The 20,060-nt window shown below is 38.6% G+C and overlaps 3 protein-coding genes and 1 pseudogene across 5 annotated transcripts; all 4 read right to left on the bottom strand.

The window, feature by feature from the left end:
* Positions 1–251: 251 nt before the first annotated feature.
* LOC114750535 (alcohol dehydrogenase 1) lies at positions 252–2,923 on the bottom strand. The gene is made up of 10 exons (XM_028939129.1): positions 2,781–2,923; positions 2,229–2,365; positions 2,081–2,127; positions 1,669–1,994; positions 1,494–1,576; positions 1,299–1,374; positions 1,126–1,187; positions 941–1,036; positions 667–828; positions 252–568 (listed from the first exon to the last, which is right to left on the bottom strand). The coding sequence occupies exons 1-10, from the start codon at positions 2,815–2,817 to the stop codon at positions 452–454; spliced, it is 1,143 nt and encodes a 380-aa protein (XP_028794962.1). The 5' UTR covers positions 2,818–2,923; the 3' UTR covers positions 252–451.
* A 2,621-nt stretch (positions 2,924–5,544) lies between these two features.
* On the bottom strand, positions 5,545–11,936 carry LOC114750536 (alcohol dehydrogenase 1-like). 2 transcript variants are annotated; one of them, XM_028939130.1, is made up of 10 exons: positions 7,957–8,056; positions 7,552–7,688; positions 7,415–7,461; positions 6,992–7,317; positions 6,826–6,908; positions 6,659–6,734; positions 6,495–6,556; positions 6,288–6,383; positions 6,037–6,198; positions 5,545–5,942 (listed from the first exon to the last, which is right to left on the bottom strand). In XM_028939130.1, the coding sequence occupies exons 1-10, from the start codon at positions 7,991–7,993 to the stop codon at positions 5,826–5,828; spliced, it is 1,143 nt and encodes a 380-aa protein (XP_028794963.1). In that variant the 5' UTR covers positions 7,994–8,056; the 3' UTR covers positions 5,545–5,825. The 2 variants fall into 2 exon arrangements, with proteins under 2 accessions (XP_028794963.1, XP_028794964.1); XM_028939131.1 differs by lacking the exons at positions 7,415–7,461; positions 7,552–7,688; positions 7,957–8,056 and adding exons at positions 11,717–11,763; positions 11,870–11,936.
* On the bottom strand, positions 10,088–11,552 carry LOC114750540 (alcohol dehydrogenase 1-like; annotated as a pseudogene).
* Positions 11,937–14,749: 2,813 nt separating the features above from the next.
* LOC114750528 (auxin efflux carrier component 6-like) lies at positions 14,750–19,057 on the bottom strand. 2 transcript variants are annotated; one of them, XM_028939119.1, is made up of 8 exons: positions 18,627–19,057; positions 17,876–18,408; positions 16,480–16,502; positions 16,190–16,392; positions 16,000–16,085; positions 15,680–15,837; positions 15,506–15,582; positions 14,750–14,816 (listed from the first exon to the last, which is right to left on the bottom strand). In XM_028939119.1, exons 1-8 carry the CDS (start codon positions 19,055–19,057, stop codon positions 14,750–14,752), a joined length of 1,578 nt encoding a protein of 525 aa, XP_028794952.1. The 2 variants fall into 2 exon arrangements, with proteins under 2 accessions (XP_028794952.1, XP_028794951.1); XM_028939118.1 differs by lacking the exon at positions 16,480–16,502 and having other exon boundaries at positions 16,190–16,394; positions 17,831–18,408.
* Between the last annotated feature and the right edge of the window lie 1,003 nt (positions 19,058–20,060).

Here is a 20,060-nt window from a genome sequence, read left to right on the forward strand (position 1 = left end):
CGTTTAGAAGGAAATGTTTCGATTTGACCAATTAAAATCTGCCACATCTTAAATGTCTTAATTTAGATAAAAATTAAGGACATAGTTATATTGTCTAATTTTAAAGATTTCGGCCTCGTCCATATTTAACACATTTGATGTTGATAAAATCTTCGGCCAAAAAAATCTTGGGCCGAAAGTCCGCGTCACATTGGTGCGATCACCAATCGAAAGAAGTACAAGATTGCATGTAGAAATAAATGAAACAAATATCACACAACACGAAACTGATAAATACTACATTGATAATAAGCATATTTCTTACGAGTCACCAACACAAACGAAGTACACATAAACATGTGATTCATTAAGTATTACAAGGTTTACCCGGTTCTACATGAAACTTTATTCCTCTTCACAATCACAAGCAGGACAAGTGAACCCTCACAGCACACACCATTCCACCAATGTTCTAATCTTCCATGCGAATGATGCATCGGATGGACTCCCCTTTGAGCATGTAGTCAAAGGCTTTGTTGATCTCTGAGAAAGGGACGGAATGAGTGATGAACTTGTCCACTTCCAGCTCCTGCAATTTCATCATTATTACATCCCACACCCATCATAAAACCAGACCACATAGGCAGAAACAACATACAATAAAACTCACTCTCCAACTAGGCTTACCCCTTTCATGTACTTATCCACCACAGAAGGCAGATCAGAGCGAGGTTTGTAGTTTCCATAGAAGGTACCCTTCAAAGTCCTCTCGTTCAAGAAGTTCATAGGATGCGTTTTAAACGCATCATCCTTGTTTGGCACTCCAACTAGTACTGCAACACCCCAACCCTGCACGCAATAACCTCTCATTTGTTAGTCCAGCCTTCGAATGTAGCTGCTTATCGAGTTATTAGAATATGTCTTTCCAGCGATATCAAGGATGTGAGTTTTGAATAAGTACATCGTGAACACATTCGAATGCCGAGATCATGGCCTGGATGCTCCCCGTGCATTCAACCGCGCGATCCACTCCTCCGTTAGTCATTTCAGCTATGACCTGTTCACAAGTGAAGCTGGCCAACTTTGATATGATATCCAACTATATTTATTCATCAAATCGATTAGTTTTTCGATGCGTAAGCTAACCTCTTGCACGGGCTTGTCATGATCTTTTGGGTTCACAAACTCATTAACCCCAAACTTCTTGGCTGCCAATAACAATAGGAAAATATAATTCCATCAACACCAATAGGTAAATATTTATCAATTCAATGAGCCTCGCGGATTCCATTTTGTAAGCAAGGAAATATAAGTAGTACCTAGCTCAAAACGGCTGGAAACTAAATCAACCCCAATAATTCTGGACGCACCAGAAACCCTTGCCCCTTCAGCGGCCTAAAATTCATATTAAAAAAAACAAAAAAAGAAAGATCAGGAGTTAATATAATATAGTTGTTTAATTACGAACTGCTATAAAAAACTGAACTCAACGCAAAAGAAAGGTGGAAACATACAGCCAGTCCAACAGCTCCAAGGCCGAAAACGGCAACAGAGGAACCGGGTTTTGGTTTTGCAACATTCACAGTAGCACCAAATCCTACAAGAATGAAGGAATCAATCAGAAAATAGTATTACTACTTCATCCAAAGATTATATCCATGACGAAGGAAGGGGGGAAGGATGAAAAACCTGTGCAGATCCCACAACTGAGAACACAAACTTTGTCAAGAGGAGCAGCGGGGTCAATCTTAGCAACACACCCAGCATGCACCACGGTGTACTCGCTGAATGTGGAAGTTCCCACAAAATGGTATATTGGCTGTCCGTTCTTGGAGAATCTGGACTTGCCGTCGTTGATCATGACACCCCTGTCCGTGTTGATCCTCAGAAGATCGCACATGTTGCTTTCTTCCGACTTACAGTGTGGGCACTCTCCACACTCGCCTGTGAATACCGGAAGAGCATGATCTCCTGGTTTCAGATGGGTCACTCCCTCCCCTACGCTCTCCACAATCCTATGTATAATATCACCATCCACACATGTTAATATTTTAGTTGTTAAGTTAAAGGAATTTATAAATAGCAAGGGGAAAGAACATACCCTCCGGCTTCGTGACCTAATATACGAGGGAACACTGGAGTTTGACCCTGTCATCGGAAAAAAATATATAATAAAAGTAAGATTCAGATCCCATAAAGGAAGAAGGATTCCTAAAAATGGGATGAGCGATTAAATAAAATAAGAGCACCTTTGCTTCCCAGAAGTAAACGTCAGTGTGGCAAAGAGAGGTAAAGAGGATTTTCAGACGCACTTCTCCAGCCTGGGGAGGCGCCACTTCTATCTCTTCAATCACCAGTGGCTTCCCTGCTTCCCAAGACACCGCCGCTACATTTCAAAACAATTCCACACGGCCCGATCAGTATATACTGTTACCAACACAAAGCGTCTAACGTGGATCAGCTTGAAAATACATCCCTTGAATTCAGATCCTCATATAATCATAGGATCCTGACCCAAAACAATAGAGTCATCTGATTTTCACAAATCACTTCCACTTTCCCAGGGAAAACAGAGCCAAGCGAGGTAGCATATAAAGAAAGCAACACCAAAAATCGGGGGAAAAAAAAAGAATCAATGGACCCTAACAACAGCTACAGTAAGAGTCAGAGATCAAAAGGAGGTTCTAGAGATTCAGAAGAGGGAAGGATCTTTGCAAGAGATAGGAAAGCAGGGGATGCAATATCCAGTTGCAGCAGTAAGAAGGAAGAAAACGGAGGGAATGATGAGAGTGAAGTCTGACCTTTGCACTTGATAATCTGACCAGCTGTGGCAGACATAGCTACTGGATATGAGTATGAAGGACGAAGATGACAGGGAAAATTGTTCCTATGTGGGGAAGGCAGCGGCCACCGAAAGCTGTATATGTTATTTTGGGAAGATGCCCACGCGTGTAATATAGCATAAGCGAGAACCCGAATTAAGGAATATTTATTTAATGAAAACAAAAATAGGCCAAAAAAAAATTGAACGGAAGGGATTCAAATTCCAATACCGCTGTGGTTTTGCCGTGGTCGCGATCCAATACCAGCAGGTTATAATAATAAAAGGCAAATTAATCAGCAGAACGACCGTAGGTTATAGGTTGGTGGTTTCAGCGAAACCGGATAGATGGTCCAGATTTATCTTTTTATCTTTTTATTTGTTTAAAAAATTATTTTAAGAGTTATAAAATATAAAATAAAGATAATTTCTTAACTATTATTTTTTTTAAAACTAATTTTTTCTATTTTAAAATAATTAATTAAAATTTAAAAAATGAACTATTCAAATAAGATATCAATGATCAAGGTCTAATGAATTTAGAATGTTTATCAATATACTCTTCTAGTTCTTAATATAAAACCTATTTAACTAATTTGATTAAATTGAAAAGTTAGGTAAGTTAGTTAATTATAAGAAAAGTGACACATTTTTCCTAAAACACCATAATCATCTTTTTTAATACCTCATCTCCCTCTTCTACTTGATTATGGTTGAGGGAGTATTCATATGGATAATTTAGAAAAAATTGATAAATATGATAAATGAGCCTTATATTTAATGTCAAAACCAACTCAAAAATTAAGTCATATATTAAAAACTCGAGGAGTAATAAGCATTGAAACTGGATACATCTTCGAGCGCCCCTTGGTTTCCTCATTCAACGTAAGCCTTTTCTGGTTTCAAAGATGCGTCTCTAGTCCTTCCTTCCCACTTGGTTCCATTCCAATCTCCCATATGTTGTTATCTTTTTCTAACTCAAAACTCCATAAAAAAAATTCCCTTCAAATTTTCCATGTAATATAATTTTTATATTATTTTGTTATAAGTTTTTAACATCATTTACATTAACGTAACATAATCTTTAAAAATATTTCATGATGGAGAACAAATATTAACAAGGGCACAGGGTTCACCTGGGATTTTAAAATGTTGAGTTGTTTTTGGGGGGCGGGCAAAAATGTTGAGTCTCTGTGTGCTGAAAAGTTAAGTAATAGAGTGATCGATCAACTTTTTCAGTGTTTCTGCTCTGCTCTGCCAAAGACATCATCATATTATAAATCATTCGTAATGTTACGGAATTTGCTTGAGCTACACCGTTACCTTTATCTGAAACAGAATATAAATTGTGACAACCAAAAGAAGATGGTAAGATGCAACTCCAAGCCTCAGGCCAAAAAAATAATTAAATTAAACACTATTAAAAGAAGCAATATTATGATGTCATGTCCAACTGTGAATTTGATGGTTACGGACAAATATGATCAATCTAACATGCAGACGCAGCAAAATAAAACTAGGAAGAATTATACTGAAGTCCCAATAAAAAAAAATACTCCTCCGGTCCTTATTATAAGATCCAATTTGACTTTTTATTTGGTCCTAATTATAAGACCCAATCCATTTTGTCTCTTATATTTATGCATTTTTTTCCAAGATAATCCTTCTAATAATGATAGTTTTAGCTAATATACTTAATTAGCAAGGATATTTTAGGAATGACAATAACCAACTTAACTTACTTCCTTAATTTTCTCAAATAAGTCAATTGAGTCTTATAATTAGGACCGGAGGAGTAACTATTAACAGGTCTCAATAACAAATTAAAGTTTTGTTATTTTTTACTCATGACAAATTACTTAGGTTGATATTGAGATTTTTTGTTAATTATGTCTTTTTGGACCCCATAAAACCATGCAGTGGGAATACAATTTCGCTTTGTATTGCGTCGTATTTTTTTTTTAAATAGCCCAAGCCCAAACCCAACACCCGTCGAAATTACGTGGGATGAGAAATACAACAGCTTAAATACGAAGACAAATCTAATTAATCATAAAACATATCAAACACACCGAAATTTATGTAAATTTGATCAGTGTGACCTACATATAATCTCCTCATTACGGTCACCAGGATGTCGTGGCCCGTCTTCTTTTATGAATTTTCAGTGGTTGAAAAGCTTCAACAGTGCATGCAATTTCCTCTTTTCAATCTTTGACTATGAATGTCGAAATCTTTATTATTCTAGACTGTTTGTTTCATTTGAATTTTTCGCAATCGATTTCTGCCCTTTATTTCTTGTTAGCTGTCACGAGAATTTGACACGTTTTAATCCGCAAATATTGATCCATACTAATGTATTATTGGGATAAGGTACTCAAATACCCTGAAAGTATTTATAAGGAATTACTCAGTATCTGGATTTTTTTAATTCTTATATGTCTTAAAAGTTTTATTTTGTAATATTTTTAGCTTGAATCATTATTTGCCATTTAGTTTGAATATTAAAAATACCCGTCAAACCGTATAATTTAACTGTCAAACTTAAAGACGGATGATATCCACGATATTTTTGTTACGAAAATAAATTTTCAAAGCATAAAAAAGGCAAAAAAAACTTCTAGGAATCAGATATTCCTTCATGGATACTTTTAGAATATTTAAGCGATACTTTCATAATATTTAGACACCTTTTCATTATATTATTTGATTCCATTAAATTAAAGATTTAATAACACCTCTTTTTTTTTTTTTGCCAACAATAACACACCTACTTAAGTTCTTATTCAAACATAAGTATCAAAGAAATACGATATCGCATACACTGGTATTACAATGTGCGTTGGAAGGCGCAGATGCCAAAATTTCAAGTAAAAAACGTCCTTATGTACGGTTCTCAACATTGCGACACTGCACAAATTTGATAATATACACGGGGCATTATAATTAGTTTGGTGTGAAGCTAATTTATTCGTGTTTTTCACACCCACAAAGAAAACTCTGAATCCTGACGGCACACATGGTTCTACTCTTGCATACGAATGATGCACCTGATGGACTCGCCTTTGAACATGTAGTCAAATGCCTTGTTGATCTCCGATAAAGGCACAGAATGAGTTATGAACTTCTCCAGTTCCAGCTCCTGCAATTTCATCCCAAGATCACACCCACCACCACAGAGATTAACACAAGAAAGTTGAGAGTAAAAAATTTCATTCAACCAGAAGAAGACTTACCCCTCTCATGTACATGTCCACAACAGAAGGCGCATCAGAACGCGGCTTGTAATTGCCGTAGAAGGTGCCCTTCAGAGTCCTCTCGTTCAGGAAATTCACTGGATGAGTTTTGAATGCATCATCCTTGTTTGGCACTCCAACCAGGACCGCCACACCCCATCCCTGCGCACCGTATACCGTTTCCACAGTTAATTATATGACTTTTAATTAATGTTTACCGATTAGCAAGCAGATGAGCTTAGAATAAGTACATCGTGGACACATTCGAATGCCGAGATCATGGCCTGGATGCTCCCGGTGCACTCAACCGCACGGTCCACTCCCCCATTTGTCATTTCAGCTATTACCTGTTGAGTGTTCGCAACTAAAACCAGGTTAATTACTATCATGTGATTGTGATGGGCGACTCTATTTATCAACACAATCAACCCAACTCTTTTATCCACGCATGCACTAACCTCTTGTACAGGTCTGTCATGATCTTTTGGGTTCACAAACTCATTGACCCCAAACTTCTTAGCTGCAATATTAATAACATTAAGAATATAATTAAATTACCATCAGTATACAGATTGCAATTTAATTAGATGCACTAAGTCCTTCCTGAATATATGAGCCGTACCTTTCTCAAAACGGCTGGACATTAAGTCAACCCCGATAATTCTGGATGCCCCAGAAACCCTTGCCCCTTCAGCAGCCTACAAATTTAGATTCGGAAATGTGATCAGCACGTAACACAGCCGTCTAATCATGAACTGCTTAAGAAACTGAACAAGGCTACAAACATACAGAGAGGCCAACAGCTCCCAATCCAAAAATGGCAACAGAGGAACCAGGCTTTGGTTTTGCAACATTTACCGTGGCACCAAATCCTACAAGAATAAAGGAATCAATCAGAAAACTGTGTCGCTATTTCATCCAACGTGATGATATGCTTGTTGAAGCAAGGGAAAACCTGTGCAGATTCCGCAGCTAAGAATACAAACTTTGTCAAGAGGAGCAGAGGGGTCAATCTTAGCAACACACCCAGCATGCGCCACGGTGTACTCGCTGAATGTGGAAGTTCCCACAAAATGGTATATTGGCTGTCCGTTCTTGGAGAATCTGGACTTGCCGTCGTTGATCATGACACCCCTGTCCGTGTTGATCCTCAGAAGATCGCACATGTTGCTTTCTTCCGACTTACAGTGTGGGCACTCTCCACACTCGCCTGTGAATACCGGAAGAGCATGATCTCCTGGTTTCAGATGAGTCACTCCCTCTCCTACGCTCTCCACAATCCTGAATATAATACCACGATCCAAATGTAGATAAGTTTTGTTGAAGCTGAAGGAATTTATATTCAACACGAGATGCGTACGAAAGGTAAGGAACATACCCGCCGGCTTCGTGGCCAAATATACGAGGGAACAACGGAGTTTGTCCCTGTCGATGGAGGAAAATAATAATAATAAGATTCATGTTCGAGATAGGGAAAAAGAGGCGTAATGATAGGCAATGAAATAAGAGAAAGACCTTGGCTTCCCAGAAGTAAACATCAGTATGGCAGAGGGCGGTGAAGAGAATCTTGAGACGCACTTCTCCGGCCTGCGGAGGCGCTACCTCTACCTCTTCGATCGACAGAGGCTTCCCTGCTTCCCAAGCCACAGCAGCTACATTTCACCAATTCCGCACAAACAAATCAGTATATAAAAGCACACATATAACGTGGATCTTTTCGAAAATACATCCCCCGAAATCAGACACTTGTAGATGAATACATAGGATCGGAATCCAAAACGAAGCAGTTAAAATAATTTTTCAAAAAATCACTTGACATTCCCGAATGAAGCAGAGAGAAGCGTGTCACCATCCGAGGAAAGCATCAACAAAAACCCGGGGGGGGGGGGAATTGAATGCGATCTAGTATTGAAGACTGACCTCTGCACTTGATAACCTGACCAGCTGTGCTAGACATAGTTTGTTTGTGAGCAGTGAGTACGAAGGTCGATGATAATAGTGAGAAATTGTTGAAAGCTGGTGTGATGTGGGGAAAGCAGAGACCTGTGAAAGCTATATATACAGGCGGAAAGAGATGCCCACTTGGCCACTTGTGAAGCCGAGAGAGAACCCGAAATGAACTGTGGAATGTTTCTTTTTTGTTTTAAAAAATTGAGATGAAGGGGTTAGGACTTGGAAAGGCGAGTGGTTTCTCCAACGGCGCCTTGGTTTTGCCACGTTGCCTTCCCTGGTTTCAACTTGAGATTATGTTTTTACTTATGAGATCCTGTGTCTGCTTCACCCCTTGGTCCATCAAAGCGGAGCATCCGGGGGAAAAATAAAATTAAAAAATAAAATACCAGGGCAAACAGGGAACTGATCGTGTTGACCCCCGTGAACACAGGTTTGGCCTTGGCCGTTTGGAAGTGTAAATTAAATAAAAGTACGTTTACATGTCATTCAATTTCCCACGGTTGAAAAACAACACGCCTCAGGGATGAGCGTCGCCACTTGCTAGGCGTCTACTAAATAAGTAATAATCTAAAGAGTAAATTATTATTGTGATTGAGTTTTCTTTGAAATAAAATATCCTTTTTTTTTGCCAACTATAACATATAATTATTTTTTAAGCACAAGTATGGTTTAAAAATTAAGATCAATTACTAACCAGCCATAAGCCAACCGCAAAAAACGCAGGACGCAACGTTGCATTTTTGTCCAGTAGCAAGAGTTTGACATGGTTGAACTGGTATTGGCAAAAACTTTTTTTTTTTTTATGGTGATGGTGGTGATATTAAACATCCCTTTATTTAATTTACACTTCCAAACGGCAAAAAAGATATTTTATAAAATTATTATTAAGATGGCAAAAAAATATATTATTAAATTTAAATTATTAAAATTTGGTGCCAACAGTTCACAACTATCAATTGTGATTAAAAATATTTAATATCATTTTTATTTATGTCTCTATTAATAATACTCACTTTCTCATTCTCCAGTCTCCACATAAATAAGAGTGTTTTGAAAAAGAAGTTGTATTTTTTTACATATTTATTATCTCTAATTAATTTTAAATACTTTTCTTATTTAATAATGCAGTTATTTATATTTTATAAAAAGGATTAAAGAGAGTAATATCTAAATCTAAATGATCTCTGTATTAATTTAATGGTTAAAAAGGGGGAAAGGAGTGGGAAAGCAAAAGGAAAGAACATTACGCCCAGACACCCATATCGGGCGAGGGTCACGAGACAGATAAGCACACAGGTTCCTCCAATTAAAAAAAGTTTCATGTATTAATTAAATCAAATAAGTTCCCAGAATCAAACCAACTGATTGCCAATTTGGGAACGGGGAACCTGATTCGTGATTCGTCCATCGGTATCTGTATTACTAAATTAATTTGAGATCTTATGCCAAATAGTAGTATAATGTAGCCCAGGTTGCCCCCAAATAAAAAAAAAGTGTACCCCAGGTAAGTGTGATATGACCGGATGTATCCGATGACAAAAGAAAAATACGAGTATATACATATATAGAAAAAAACTGCTTTCAAGTTGGCAAAAAATAAAACTGCTTTGAAGGGACGCCACATTAAAATGCACTGGCATTATCAAAAGGTGATGCCCAATGGCGGATAGATTTCTCTGGCAAACTGCAAGGCATGCCGGTTCCCCCGCCTCCTTTGGAATCCGAGGAATGTGAGAAAAATTATTCTCTCCAGAATATATATTAGCAAGAGTTGTTTGGTATATTAAATAATAAGGGTTAATACTATTATATTGATGCTCATAATTTGATCGTATTTTAGTTTTAGTCTCTATAATTTTAAATCATGATTTTTTATCTACATAGTAACTTGATATAAGTTCAACAATGCAAAACCAAATATAGGACTGTTCACTGTTCAGCACCAGCTGGCTAATATGCCACATATACATGCTCTCATGCAAATTTGATGAAATACACCAGGAACTGATGAACTGTACATGTCCATGAAACCCGATTCTTCTTCACAGCCACAGGGAAAACTCAATTCTCACAGCACGCACTAATCCAAATTATTATTCTAATCTTCCATGCGAATGATGCCCCTGATGGACTCCCCTTTGAGCATGTAGTCAGATGCCTTGATGATCTCTTGAGAAAGGGACGGAATGAGTGATGAGCTTGTCCACTTCCAGCTCCTGCAATTTCATCGTAACATCTCACACCGGTCATCAGCAACATATTTGATGACACAATTGAATTCAAGCACCATACAATACAATTCACAATTGACTCAACCCTTTCATGTACATCTCCACAACAGAAGGCACGTCAGAGCGGGGCTTATAATTGCCATAGAAGGTGCCCTTCAGAGTCCTCTCATTCAAGAAATTCACTGGATGAGTTTTGAACGCATCGTCTTTGTTTGGCACTCCAACTAGTACAGCCACACCCCATCCCTACACACAACAACCATTTACGGCAGCTCTGGCTTCGTAGCTGGCCTATCTATTATGATGACTTTTTAACAATTGGAAAGCAGACGAGTTCTGAATAGGTACATCGTGGACGCATTCAAATGCTGAGATCATGCCCTGGATGCTCCCCGTGCACTCAATTGCACGATCCACACCTCCATTGGTCATTTCAGCTATTACCTGTTACACAACCAAAACAATTAGTTAGCTATGATTTGTTGGGAGATTCTATTTATCAATGATCCAACCGGTTTATCTAGGCACGCACCTCTTGTACAGGCTTGTCATGATCTTTTGGGTTCATAAACTCATTCACTCCAAACTTCTTGGCTGCCAATAAAAATTAAAAACACACCATCATTATATCTATATGTCTATATATTGCGTTATTTGATTAGATGTGAGGGGTCTCTTCTGAGGATATGAATTGTGCCTCCCTCAAAACGGCTGGAAACTAAATCAACCCCGATAATTCTAGATGCACCGCAAACTCTTGCCCCTTCAGCTGCTTGAAATTTAGATTACAAAATGTGATCAGGAGATAATGTAGATATTTGAGTGTGAACTGCTGAAAAACTAAACGCCACAAAAAAGAGGGAAAAGGCAGTGATTAACGTACAGCGAGGCCAACGGCTCCAAACCCGAAGACGGCAGCAGATGAACCGCGTTTTGGTTTTGCAACATTCACAGTAGCACCAAATCCTACAAGAACAGAGGAATCAATCAGCAAATTGTATTATTGCGACTTCGTCCAAAGATTAATATGCATGTTACGTTGAAGGAAGGGGGAAAAGGCTATAAAACCTGTGCAGATTCCGCAGCTGAGAACACAAACTTTGTCTAGAGGAACAGCAGGGTTAATTTTAGCAACACATCCAGCATGCACAACAGTGTACTCGCTAAATGTGGAAGTTCCCACAAAATGGTATAATGGCTGTCCGTTCTTTGAGAATCTGGATTTGCCGTCGTTGATCATAACAACCCTGTCCTTGTTGATCCTCAGAAGATCGCACATGTTGCTTTCTTCCGACTTACATTGTGGGCACTCTCCGCACTCGCCTGTGAACACCGGAAGAGTGTGATCTCCTGGTTTCAGATGAGCCACTCCCTCCGATCCCCTACGCTCTCCACATTCCTGAATACAATACCACGATCCAAATGTAGATAAGTTTTGTCTAAGCTAAAGGAATTTATATTCCACGCGAGATGCATACGAAAGTGAGGGAACATATCCTCCGGCTTCGTGGCCAAATATACGAGGGAACAACGGAGTTTGTCCCTGTCAATGGAGGATAACATTATATATATAATAATAGTAAGATTCGTGTTCGACATAGGAAGAAAGATGCGTAATGATAGGTAATGAAATGAAATAAGAGAAAGACCTTGGCTTCCCAGAAGTAAACATCAGTGCGGCAGAGGGCGGTGAAGAGAATCTTGAGACGTACTTCTCTCCCTGCCCACTTGGCCACTTTTGCCGCCTAGAGAGAGCCCCGAATTTAAAAATAAAATAAAATGAGAGGAAGGACTTGGAAAGGCAATACCGCTCTGGTGTTGCGGCGTGGTCAGGAGGGGGAATTCGCTCTGTGATGTCCAATAAGAAGTCCCGAGTGGTCTCTCTCCAACAGCGCCTTGGTTTCCTTAGACCACGCCACGTAGGATTCCTTGGTTTCAACTTGAGGTTCTGTTTTCATTGAACATATTTTTCAGCGTCACACCCGGTTAAGCAGAAATAAGAATAATAATCCAAAGAGCAACAAGGAAACCAGTCGGCTTGACCTCTGAAAACACATAATAACACCACCGATTAAATAATCTATAGGGCAATTTGTTACGGGGGGCTTGTTTGATATATGATTTTTTTTTCCGCCAAATGGAACACAAAAAAAGAAAAGTACTGGTTTTTAATATAAAAACTAGTTGACTGGTTTGAATAGATTAAAAAAATTAATTAAGTTAGTTATTTGTAATAAATATGTATTGTCTTCTCTATAATACTTTTACTAATCAAGTCTCATTTAATGAAACATTTAATATGTGCAACTACTATAAGGATTATTTTGAAAAAAAATAGATAAATATTAGAAATAAAGTGAATTAGAGTCTTATATTTAAAATCAAATTAAAAATTAAATTAGTTCTTATAATAATAGTAGTGTTTTTTCTTTTTGGCAGTTAACAAGGATTCATTTATTAAATCAACGAATAAAACTGAGTGCTGATCACCAGTGCGGCAACGGGGAACTTGATTCCTCATTCCTCCACTTATAGTTGAGTTACATTATTTGAGATCTTTTATGAGGTGTAACATTCGGGGGGTCCAGGTAAGTCTGATCAAATGTGTCCAATGAGAAATGCAAAATGTCCCCCAAATTGAAGGAGATGGTGGGCCCAGATATTGACGGCCATTATTTCTGGGGGCATTTGGTGGGAGGCATTCTTGTTTTGTAATTTTCTGTACCAAAGTTTCTTTCATGTTATAATTCACGGTCCTATGCCTTGCCTTGTTACCTACTTTAACACTGCACATTTTTGTCGCTTTCAGAAACGCCGCATTCCCTTATAACCTCTCACGGAGTTAAAAATGTAGAATTCTTGTAAGAAAACAATCTTTTAAGAAAAATAGTGAGTTATAAGACGAGGAGATTATGTGTGGCTTTCGTTTTCTTGGCTTCAAACAGGGTTATTAGGCTCAGAGGAGTCATTAACCTATTATGCATGGTATGGCGCCTGCTTGCATCAGTGCATGCCAAGACTATATGCTCACGCTAAGTGCCCGCAACTATTTCAAAAGTAGTAGTAGTATTATTATTATTATTATTTATTTTACCTCCAAAGGCATGGTAAGGGAGCACAAGCATTGTGCTGTTGCCTCATGTCTTCTCTTGTGATCTTACCCTCTTGAATTGTTTTTCTTTCTGTTGTTTTGTAACCGTGCTTTCCTACGAGAAGGGTTAATTTAATCCTAGTGAGTGTTTCTTCCTGAGTCACAGAAGAGTTGCAGAATATCTCTTAATAACAGTGTCTTTATGACCCGACTTGAACCATTATATTTTTCTATTGTCGGCAACATTAAATCACTTTGATGTTTTTTTTCCAGTTAGAAAATTAGAGGTGAATCCCAGCACGTAGGGAATTGATTAGTTATTAACTTATTGAAAAACAATATCTTTAATCCAAATATTGGGAATTGGAGGTAGTATTGTTGATGCCGTTAACCGTGCGTATATAGTTTAGCGCCATGTTGCTTGCTTTGGGTTGTTGGGTTGGGACCGTGGGTCCGCGATTGCGTTTGGGCGATTGTATTTGGGTAAGGCCAATGGCCCAAAAAAAAAGGCGCCGGGATCGTCTGAACATCCCAAACCGGCGAACCCAATGACCGTGAAGGAGATCAACGGCTGTGAAACTCGAGAAATGTTAGCCGTCCGATAGCTCTATTCCCAGCCATCAATTTCCATACCGCGTTATCATCATCATTTGGCATTTTGCATGCAAAACTCATTAGATATAAGAAGAGACGACGAAGACAGACTATAGGACTGGATATAAAACAGGGGATGAAGACTTGAAAATACTGTGTTGCGTATCATCAACATGATAATATCCCTTTTCCATTGGGCTGCTATTGATACATGTGTGGTAGGAGCCCCAAGAACCAAGGACCAATAAAATGGTTGCCTGTTTCTTCAGTTGTAGAGTCTTCCCCGCATAACGGCAACCACAGCCCTTTGCTTTTGCGTTCCAGGAGTCTTGGCCTAATTACCCAAAACTTAATTAACCCTCTCTGTTGTTGGTGACAACACACTGCAACAATACATACATATATATGGTCTATGTATGTCTGGTAATTAATTGTTAAACCATTGACTCTTTTTCTGCCCAAAACAAAAAACAAAAAAGAAAAAGCTGCTAAACCCAAATATCTACTCATAATTGGTCAATGCTACTATGCCTTGTGAGATAAACACAGGCAAATTAAACAGGCACACAGACATAGGGCCTGTTTGGATGCTCTGAAACCGTGGTTTCAGAAGCACTTTTCCGCAAAACGAGGTAACCTCCTCCACATATTTACTTCGTAATCCGTAAAAGCACTTCTGAAACCATGGTTTGGTTTTTATCCAAACACTCCCATAATCACAGTACTCTGAGAACAGCTCTCCTAGCTGGCTAGCTACATATATATTGTAGTGGACGTGCATATTGCTTCCGGCGCTTTCATCAATTTATTGACAACTAGCTGCTGTTATCATTGGTGGTCCTCTTCAAAGGCCAAGAAATACGTAATATAGGAGCGTCACTGGTAGAGAAATTAACATGCCAAAGATAACCCTGCATATATATTCACAAAACAAACAAACAAACATCAAAGTAATCATCAGGCTGGCTGGCTAGCTGGGGTTAATTATTGTTAATAACACATCATCCAGAAGAAGGCAATTAAATGAATTAATCAGCATGCATGAAAGCGCAGACAATAATCTAAGTAGCGGCTGTTCTGCACAAAGTATTAGAAAGATTCAGTTTGGGAATTAAAATAGGTGCATATTATAATCATAATTAATTATTTACGCGTGGGCTCGATTCAAAGTCGAGTGTTTCCTATCATGTGTGTCCGCCCATGATACCCTTTCTGACTTTATCCACCTGGCCACCCTCTAAAGTACATCATCCATCCTCCACGTATGTTCCCAAATATTATATCATTAATCAGTTAATTAATTACACCATCGTTTTTGAGACAGCAGGGTCGTGACGTCATGCATGCAGCATCAACAATACGTAGCCCGTGCGCGCCGATCGAACATAGAATGTGTGTGCGTGTGATTGATTTTGTGGGCTTAGTTATGGCTTAGATTTTCTTTTTTTAAGCGACGTCAATTCTGCGCCTCTTGTTGGGCTTTATTAAATTAGAGCTTACTTATCCAATTTCGATATGTCTAAATATTCTAGTCATTCCCCTGTTATTATTAAAAGCATCATATATCAGTCTATGTAAGTATATTCCAGAATTGACGTACCCAGTGCTCAAGATATCAGGATGTACTCCATATTCCCTTGCAAATACAAAAGGCACGATCCCTTGTGGAAGAGAAGCCTGACAAACCAAAAAGCTAATTCATAATTAGCAACTTTAATTAGCTCAGAAATTAACTAATTAACGTTCGTCTGTGTATCTATACTATAATAAGTACCTGTACAATGGCAGCTCGTAGTTTGGGTCCTCTCAATCCAATGGCGACAGAGGCGGCAGCCATGACAAGAGGCCCCAAGAGGAAGCGAAGGGCCATTCCCATGGCTGCTCTTTTGGCGCCACACGCTATGATCCGAGGCTGAAGTGCCATGAATAGCCCTGCAGGCATCATATTATATATACATAATATTAATATATTCTAAGACAACCTTAATTTTCATGGGACATGGCAATTATATATATGAATCCATGGACACAATTAACTCTCAACATATGTATATATGTATATTTTTCAGTATGTCTAATTTAATTTCTACCTACCTAAGCTGAACATAGCCATTCCAAGGCCGGCGTCCGAAACTATTTCAACACATGAATTGACCAGGCTAGGCATCCCTATATTCCATCTGCAAATTCACATTAATTAATTCAAAAGGATCATCGTTTTTTAATCACATAGGTGCTATAATTAATTAATTAAAACTTGGTGTAGGCTTAATAAGTCACTTACTTGAAAGAGATAAGAGACCAAACCAAGCCTAACACGCTAGAATATGTATTAGGGTTCCGCAGCAGTTTCCTTCCTACAACGTTAAGTATAAGTCTCATCATTACCAGAGCTCGTGGCATCTTCTGGTTTGTTCCCACTGAATCTTTGGCACCTCCTTCCTCCAACATTGGAATATCGGTGATGTCTCTGAAGCTAATTTCTTTCTCTTTGATAATATATCCAAAAATAGCGCACATCATCAGTATAGTAATCTAATTAATTAAATATAAACGCAGAAATTTGAAAACAACCGACGAGAAAACATTCAGCGAGCCTAATAATTGAACTTTCAGCACCCACGCACTCCACGGAATAATATTGTTTGAAAATAATTTGATCTCCAGAGACAACATTATCAGGCAAGAAATTAAATTATAGGTTCCCATGATTCGGTGTTATAGGTGTAAGGATTTCATACTTATTTTAACCTCCAACTATAGGGACTAATTAAAATGGCTTCCTTCATCATTACACACGTGCTGTCTCCGATATGATGGCTACATATATCAATGAAGCTTCTCAGTAAAGGCTGTTTCAGGATCTTATAGAAACTACACACGGCGTTGCACAGTGAAAATGTGTTGATATAATCAACTGTTTCAAAAGTACGCATCATTTTATTAAAATAATGCTCCACAAAAATCATTCTGAAGTTCTTGTTCGCACAGTATCTTACCCGTGCTCGTGCATTTTCTTTAACAAATTAAACAACTCTGTGATCTAAATTAAATGACGCAGCTGCTAGAGGAGATTCACTATTCATGGATATTTCGTCATTCGTGTTTATTCTCTACAATAATTTCAATATCTAAAAGCGATTTCAGATTTTTGTTTTGGTGTTTTATAGTACTACCTCATGTCCTTAATATAAGATCCTGTTTGACTTTTATTTTGATCCTAAATATAAGACCCCAATCCACTTTGTTTCTCATATTTATATATTTTTTCCAAAGTAACCCTTCTAATAATAATAATTCTAGTTAATATACTTAATTAATTAATAAGGATATTTCAGGAAAGACAACACCTATTTAAGACAAATAACTAACTCAACTTACTTCCTTAATCTTCACAAATTAGTCAACTGGCTCTTATAATTAGGACCGGAGGTAGTATAGTATTAGATGAGACAAAAAAAAAAAACAACGAACCATGGAATTTCAAATAGTTTGTTCACTTGAAAAATGACCAACTTAGGTATAAATTTAAGTGAAAGCGAGTGAAAAATGCACTTGAAGTCTAAAACGATCAACCCATGCTAAAAATTCATGAAAAAGACAAAGACATTGCACATGACCATAGAAATTGGAGACACAACTCACACAAAAAGGGCATCAAAGTCTGAAAGTAGATGAAAAATGCACTTGAAGTCTAAAACGAGCAACCCATGCTAAAAATTCATGAAAAAGACAAAGACATTGCACATGACCATAGAAATTGGAGACACAACTCACACAAAAAGGTACACCTGAAACAGCCACAATGCCTCACATTTGACTTGGTTCCAAACTAATGTGCCAAGCATGCGACTGCAGCGATCATATATTGTTCCCTCCCCAAACCCCTAAACGACACAAAGTTCACAACACCATACGCACGTACCTGACACGGTGATTTCTCGGCATCCTGGTCCGTCTCCGCCCTGACACATCCCCGGTGACAACTGTTGGTAATTCCTCCCACCGCTCGCCGGAGATGTCGTCCATAACGGTGGGCTCCTTGGCATCGTCATTTCATATTCGTTGAAGTTAGACGCCCGTGGCGTGGCCTGGAGGGAGCAGGCATCTGACGACGTCGCGTAATCTATTACCCGTGGGCTCCCGGTCGGGTATCCGAATCTGATGTCTTCGGCCGCGCCGGCGTGGTGTGACTGAAGCAGATGGAGTGGTGTATTAGCGGAGAAGATTTCTGCGTTGGACAGTCTGGGAGTGGCGAGGCCAACGGACGAAGATAACGTGGAGTCAGGAGCAGAGGACGTGGATCGTCGGATACGGACTCGGATGCGTCCATGGCTGTCAGTTTCAGTTTCGGTTCGAAGCGGCACGTCACGACCGTCCAGGGAGATGACGTCGCCGTCCACCTCAAATTTTACGATGGAGGCCGCTGTAGGTCCAGGAAACTTGCTCCGAATCAAAAAGGTGGCAGCTCTATACTCGAACAAGAATAGCAGCAGGGTGTACCTGAAATTAGATCCATTATATGAATGTGATTTCTCTTATATATGCAGCCATTGTCAAACTGTCCTAAAGTATATAAATGCTTTTTTGATATACTAATCATCTTTACATGATATGAAGCATACAAGATACTATACATTAATTACATAGGATTATATCATGATATGCGAGATAATACAACGGAAGGATATGCATGGGAAGGTGTGCGTATATATATATACCAGACGATAGATTGGAGCACGACAAGTTGGACCATGAGGGAATGGGTGAAATGGCCGTACATGGCTTGGAGTAAGGGAATGCCCATAACAAGAGTGTTGGGCAAAGAGGAGAGAGAGAAGAGGGTGATGAGCCAATCCAAGGTTGCAGAGCGGAAGAAGAGGAGCCAGAGAGAGAGGGAGAAGAGAAGGGAGAGCTTGGAGAGAGTGTCTGCTAATAGGAACTGAGAGTCCATTTGGTAGGGATTGTTACGAGAAATAAAGTGGAAGGAGAGAACAGGGACGGCGAACACCGCCACAAAGCGGTTGATGCCGGAGCACTGGGCGCTGGTAAAAACGTTGAACCATTTCACCGAAGCGTAAGCCACCAACATGGAGAAGTATAGAGGCACCATTGCACTCATCACTTTGTAGAAATCACCCCATGTTATCATCTTTTTCAGGCCTATCGAAACCCCAGTAAGTAGAAGTAATTTATAATGAAGACACATAGCGTTAAGCAGATAGGGTTTATATACTCCATTTTTCTTGTGTAGTACTGCTTTGCCCTCCCCAACATTGTTGATTTACTTGGTAGGTGTTTTGCTTGGCCATTGGCACATATATAGTGGTAATCAATTGCTTGTTGTTAGGGTTTTAATCATTGAAATGTTGCACGTTTGTTTCCTATATACATTTCTTTCTTATTTTTATGACTTAATTATTTTCAACGTGCATGGCAATATTTATTGCGCAATCCTCAACCTCTTTCATCGTAATAAAACTCTGCTCCTCCATCCCTTTGAATCAGATACAGCGTACATATATAACAGCCTACAACCATATGATGGAAAACAATAATAATTCTACTGCGAAAGAATAATTCAACATGATCATTTTTAATTAATACTTATTTTTGTAACCTTTTTACAGAACAATTTTCATAATGAAACTTTTGTTTTCTTTTTATAGATAAGGATCAAGGACAGAAACTTTATGGATGAAGGTCGTATGTGTCAGTTGAGCAATGGTTTTTGACAGCTGCATTGTTCCCTGTTATTACCTCTCTCTCTCTCTCTCTCTCTCTCTCAATTCTTACCAAATCTCTTATATTATATGCCAAATTTTTCGGTAGAATATCGGAGTTTGTATTACTTGCTCCAAACATTAATTAGGCTCTCATGAGATTGTTGCGCAATATGTTTCTTCATATATACATACATGAGTGTGTGTCTTAACATGTTATCCGAAAAAGTAAATAAATATAATTATTGCCCGTTGAAATCCGGAAAGCAACGCGAAAATACACAGTATGGCTATAGTTTGTTGCTACTCTAATTATTTTCAACACAACAATTTTAATTCATGTTCAATTATGAAAATTAGCACTTCATTCACTACTTTTAAAGCTTGGGGCTTGGCATTTGTCAATAGGTTATTTGTGACCACATGTTGGTC

The sequence above is a fragment of the Neltuma alba genome, unplaced genomic scaffold (assembly GCF_004799145.2).
Source record: "Neltuma alba isolate B1F8T4 unplaced genomic scaffold, ASM479914v2 tig00006516_pilon, whole genome shotgun sequence".
Lineage (NCBI taxonomy): Eukaryota > Viridiplantae > Streptophyta > Magnoliopsida > Fabales > Fabaceae > Neltuma > Neltuma alba.

What these genes read in the sequence shown, in the direction of transcription:
- LOC114750536 (XM_028939130.1), bottom strand. Translation starts at nt 7,993, where the DNA reads ATGTCTAGCACAGCTGGTCAGGTTATCAAGTGCAGAG. An exon ending in TTTACTTCTGGGAAGCCAAG is followed by an intron (nt 7,462 to 7,551) that starts GTCTTTCTCTTA and finishes CTCCATCGACAG; the next exon opens with GGACAAACTCCGTTGTTCCC. An exon ending in TTTGGCCACGAAGCCGGCGG is followed by an intron (nt 7,318 to 7,414) that starts GTATGTTCCTTA and finishes TATTATATTCAG; the next exon opens with GATTGTGGAGAGCGTAGGAG.
- LOC114750528 (XM_028939118.1), bottom strand. Translation starts at nt 19,057, where the DNA reads ATGATAACATGGGGTGATTTCTACAAAGTGATGAGTGCAATGGTGCCT. An exon ending in TGGTCTCTTATCTCTTTCAA is followed by an intron (nt 16,086 to 16,189) that starts GTAAGTGACTTA and finishes GTGAATTTGCAG; the next exon opens with ATGGAATATAGGGATGCCTA. An exon ending in CCTGATATCTTGAGCACTGG is followed by an intron (nt 14,817 to 15,505) that starts GTACGTCAATTC and finishes ATATATATGCAG; the next exon opens with GGTTATCTTTGGCATGTTAA.
- LOC114750535 (XM_028939129.1), bottom strand. Translation starts at nt 2,817, where the DNA reads ATGTCTGCCACAGCTGGTCAGATTATCAAGTGCAAAG. An exon ending in TTAGGTCACGAAGCCGGAGG is followed by an intron (nt 1,995 to 2,080) that starts GTATGTTCTTTC and finishes TATTATACATAG; the next exon opens with GATTGTGGAGAGCGTAGGGG. An exon ending in TTGGAGCTGTTGGACTGGCT is followed by an intron (nt 1,375 to 1,493) that starts GTATGTTTCCAC and finishes TATGAATTTTAG; the next exon opens with GCCGCTGAAGGGGCAAGGGT.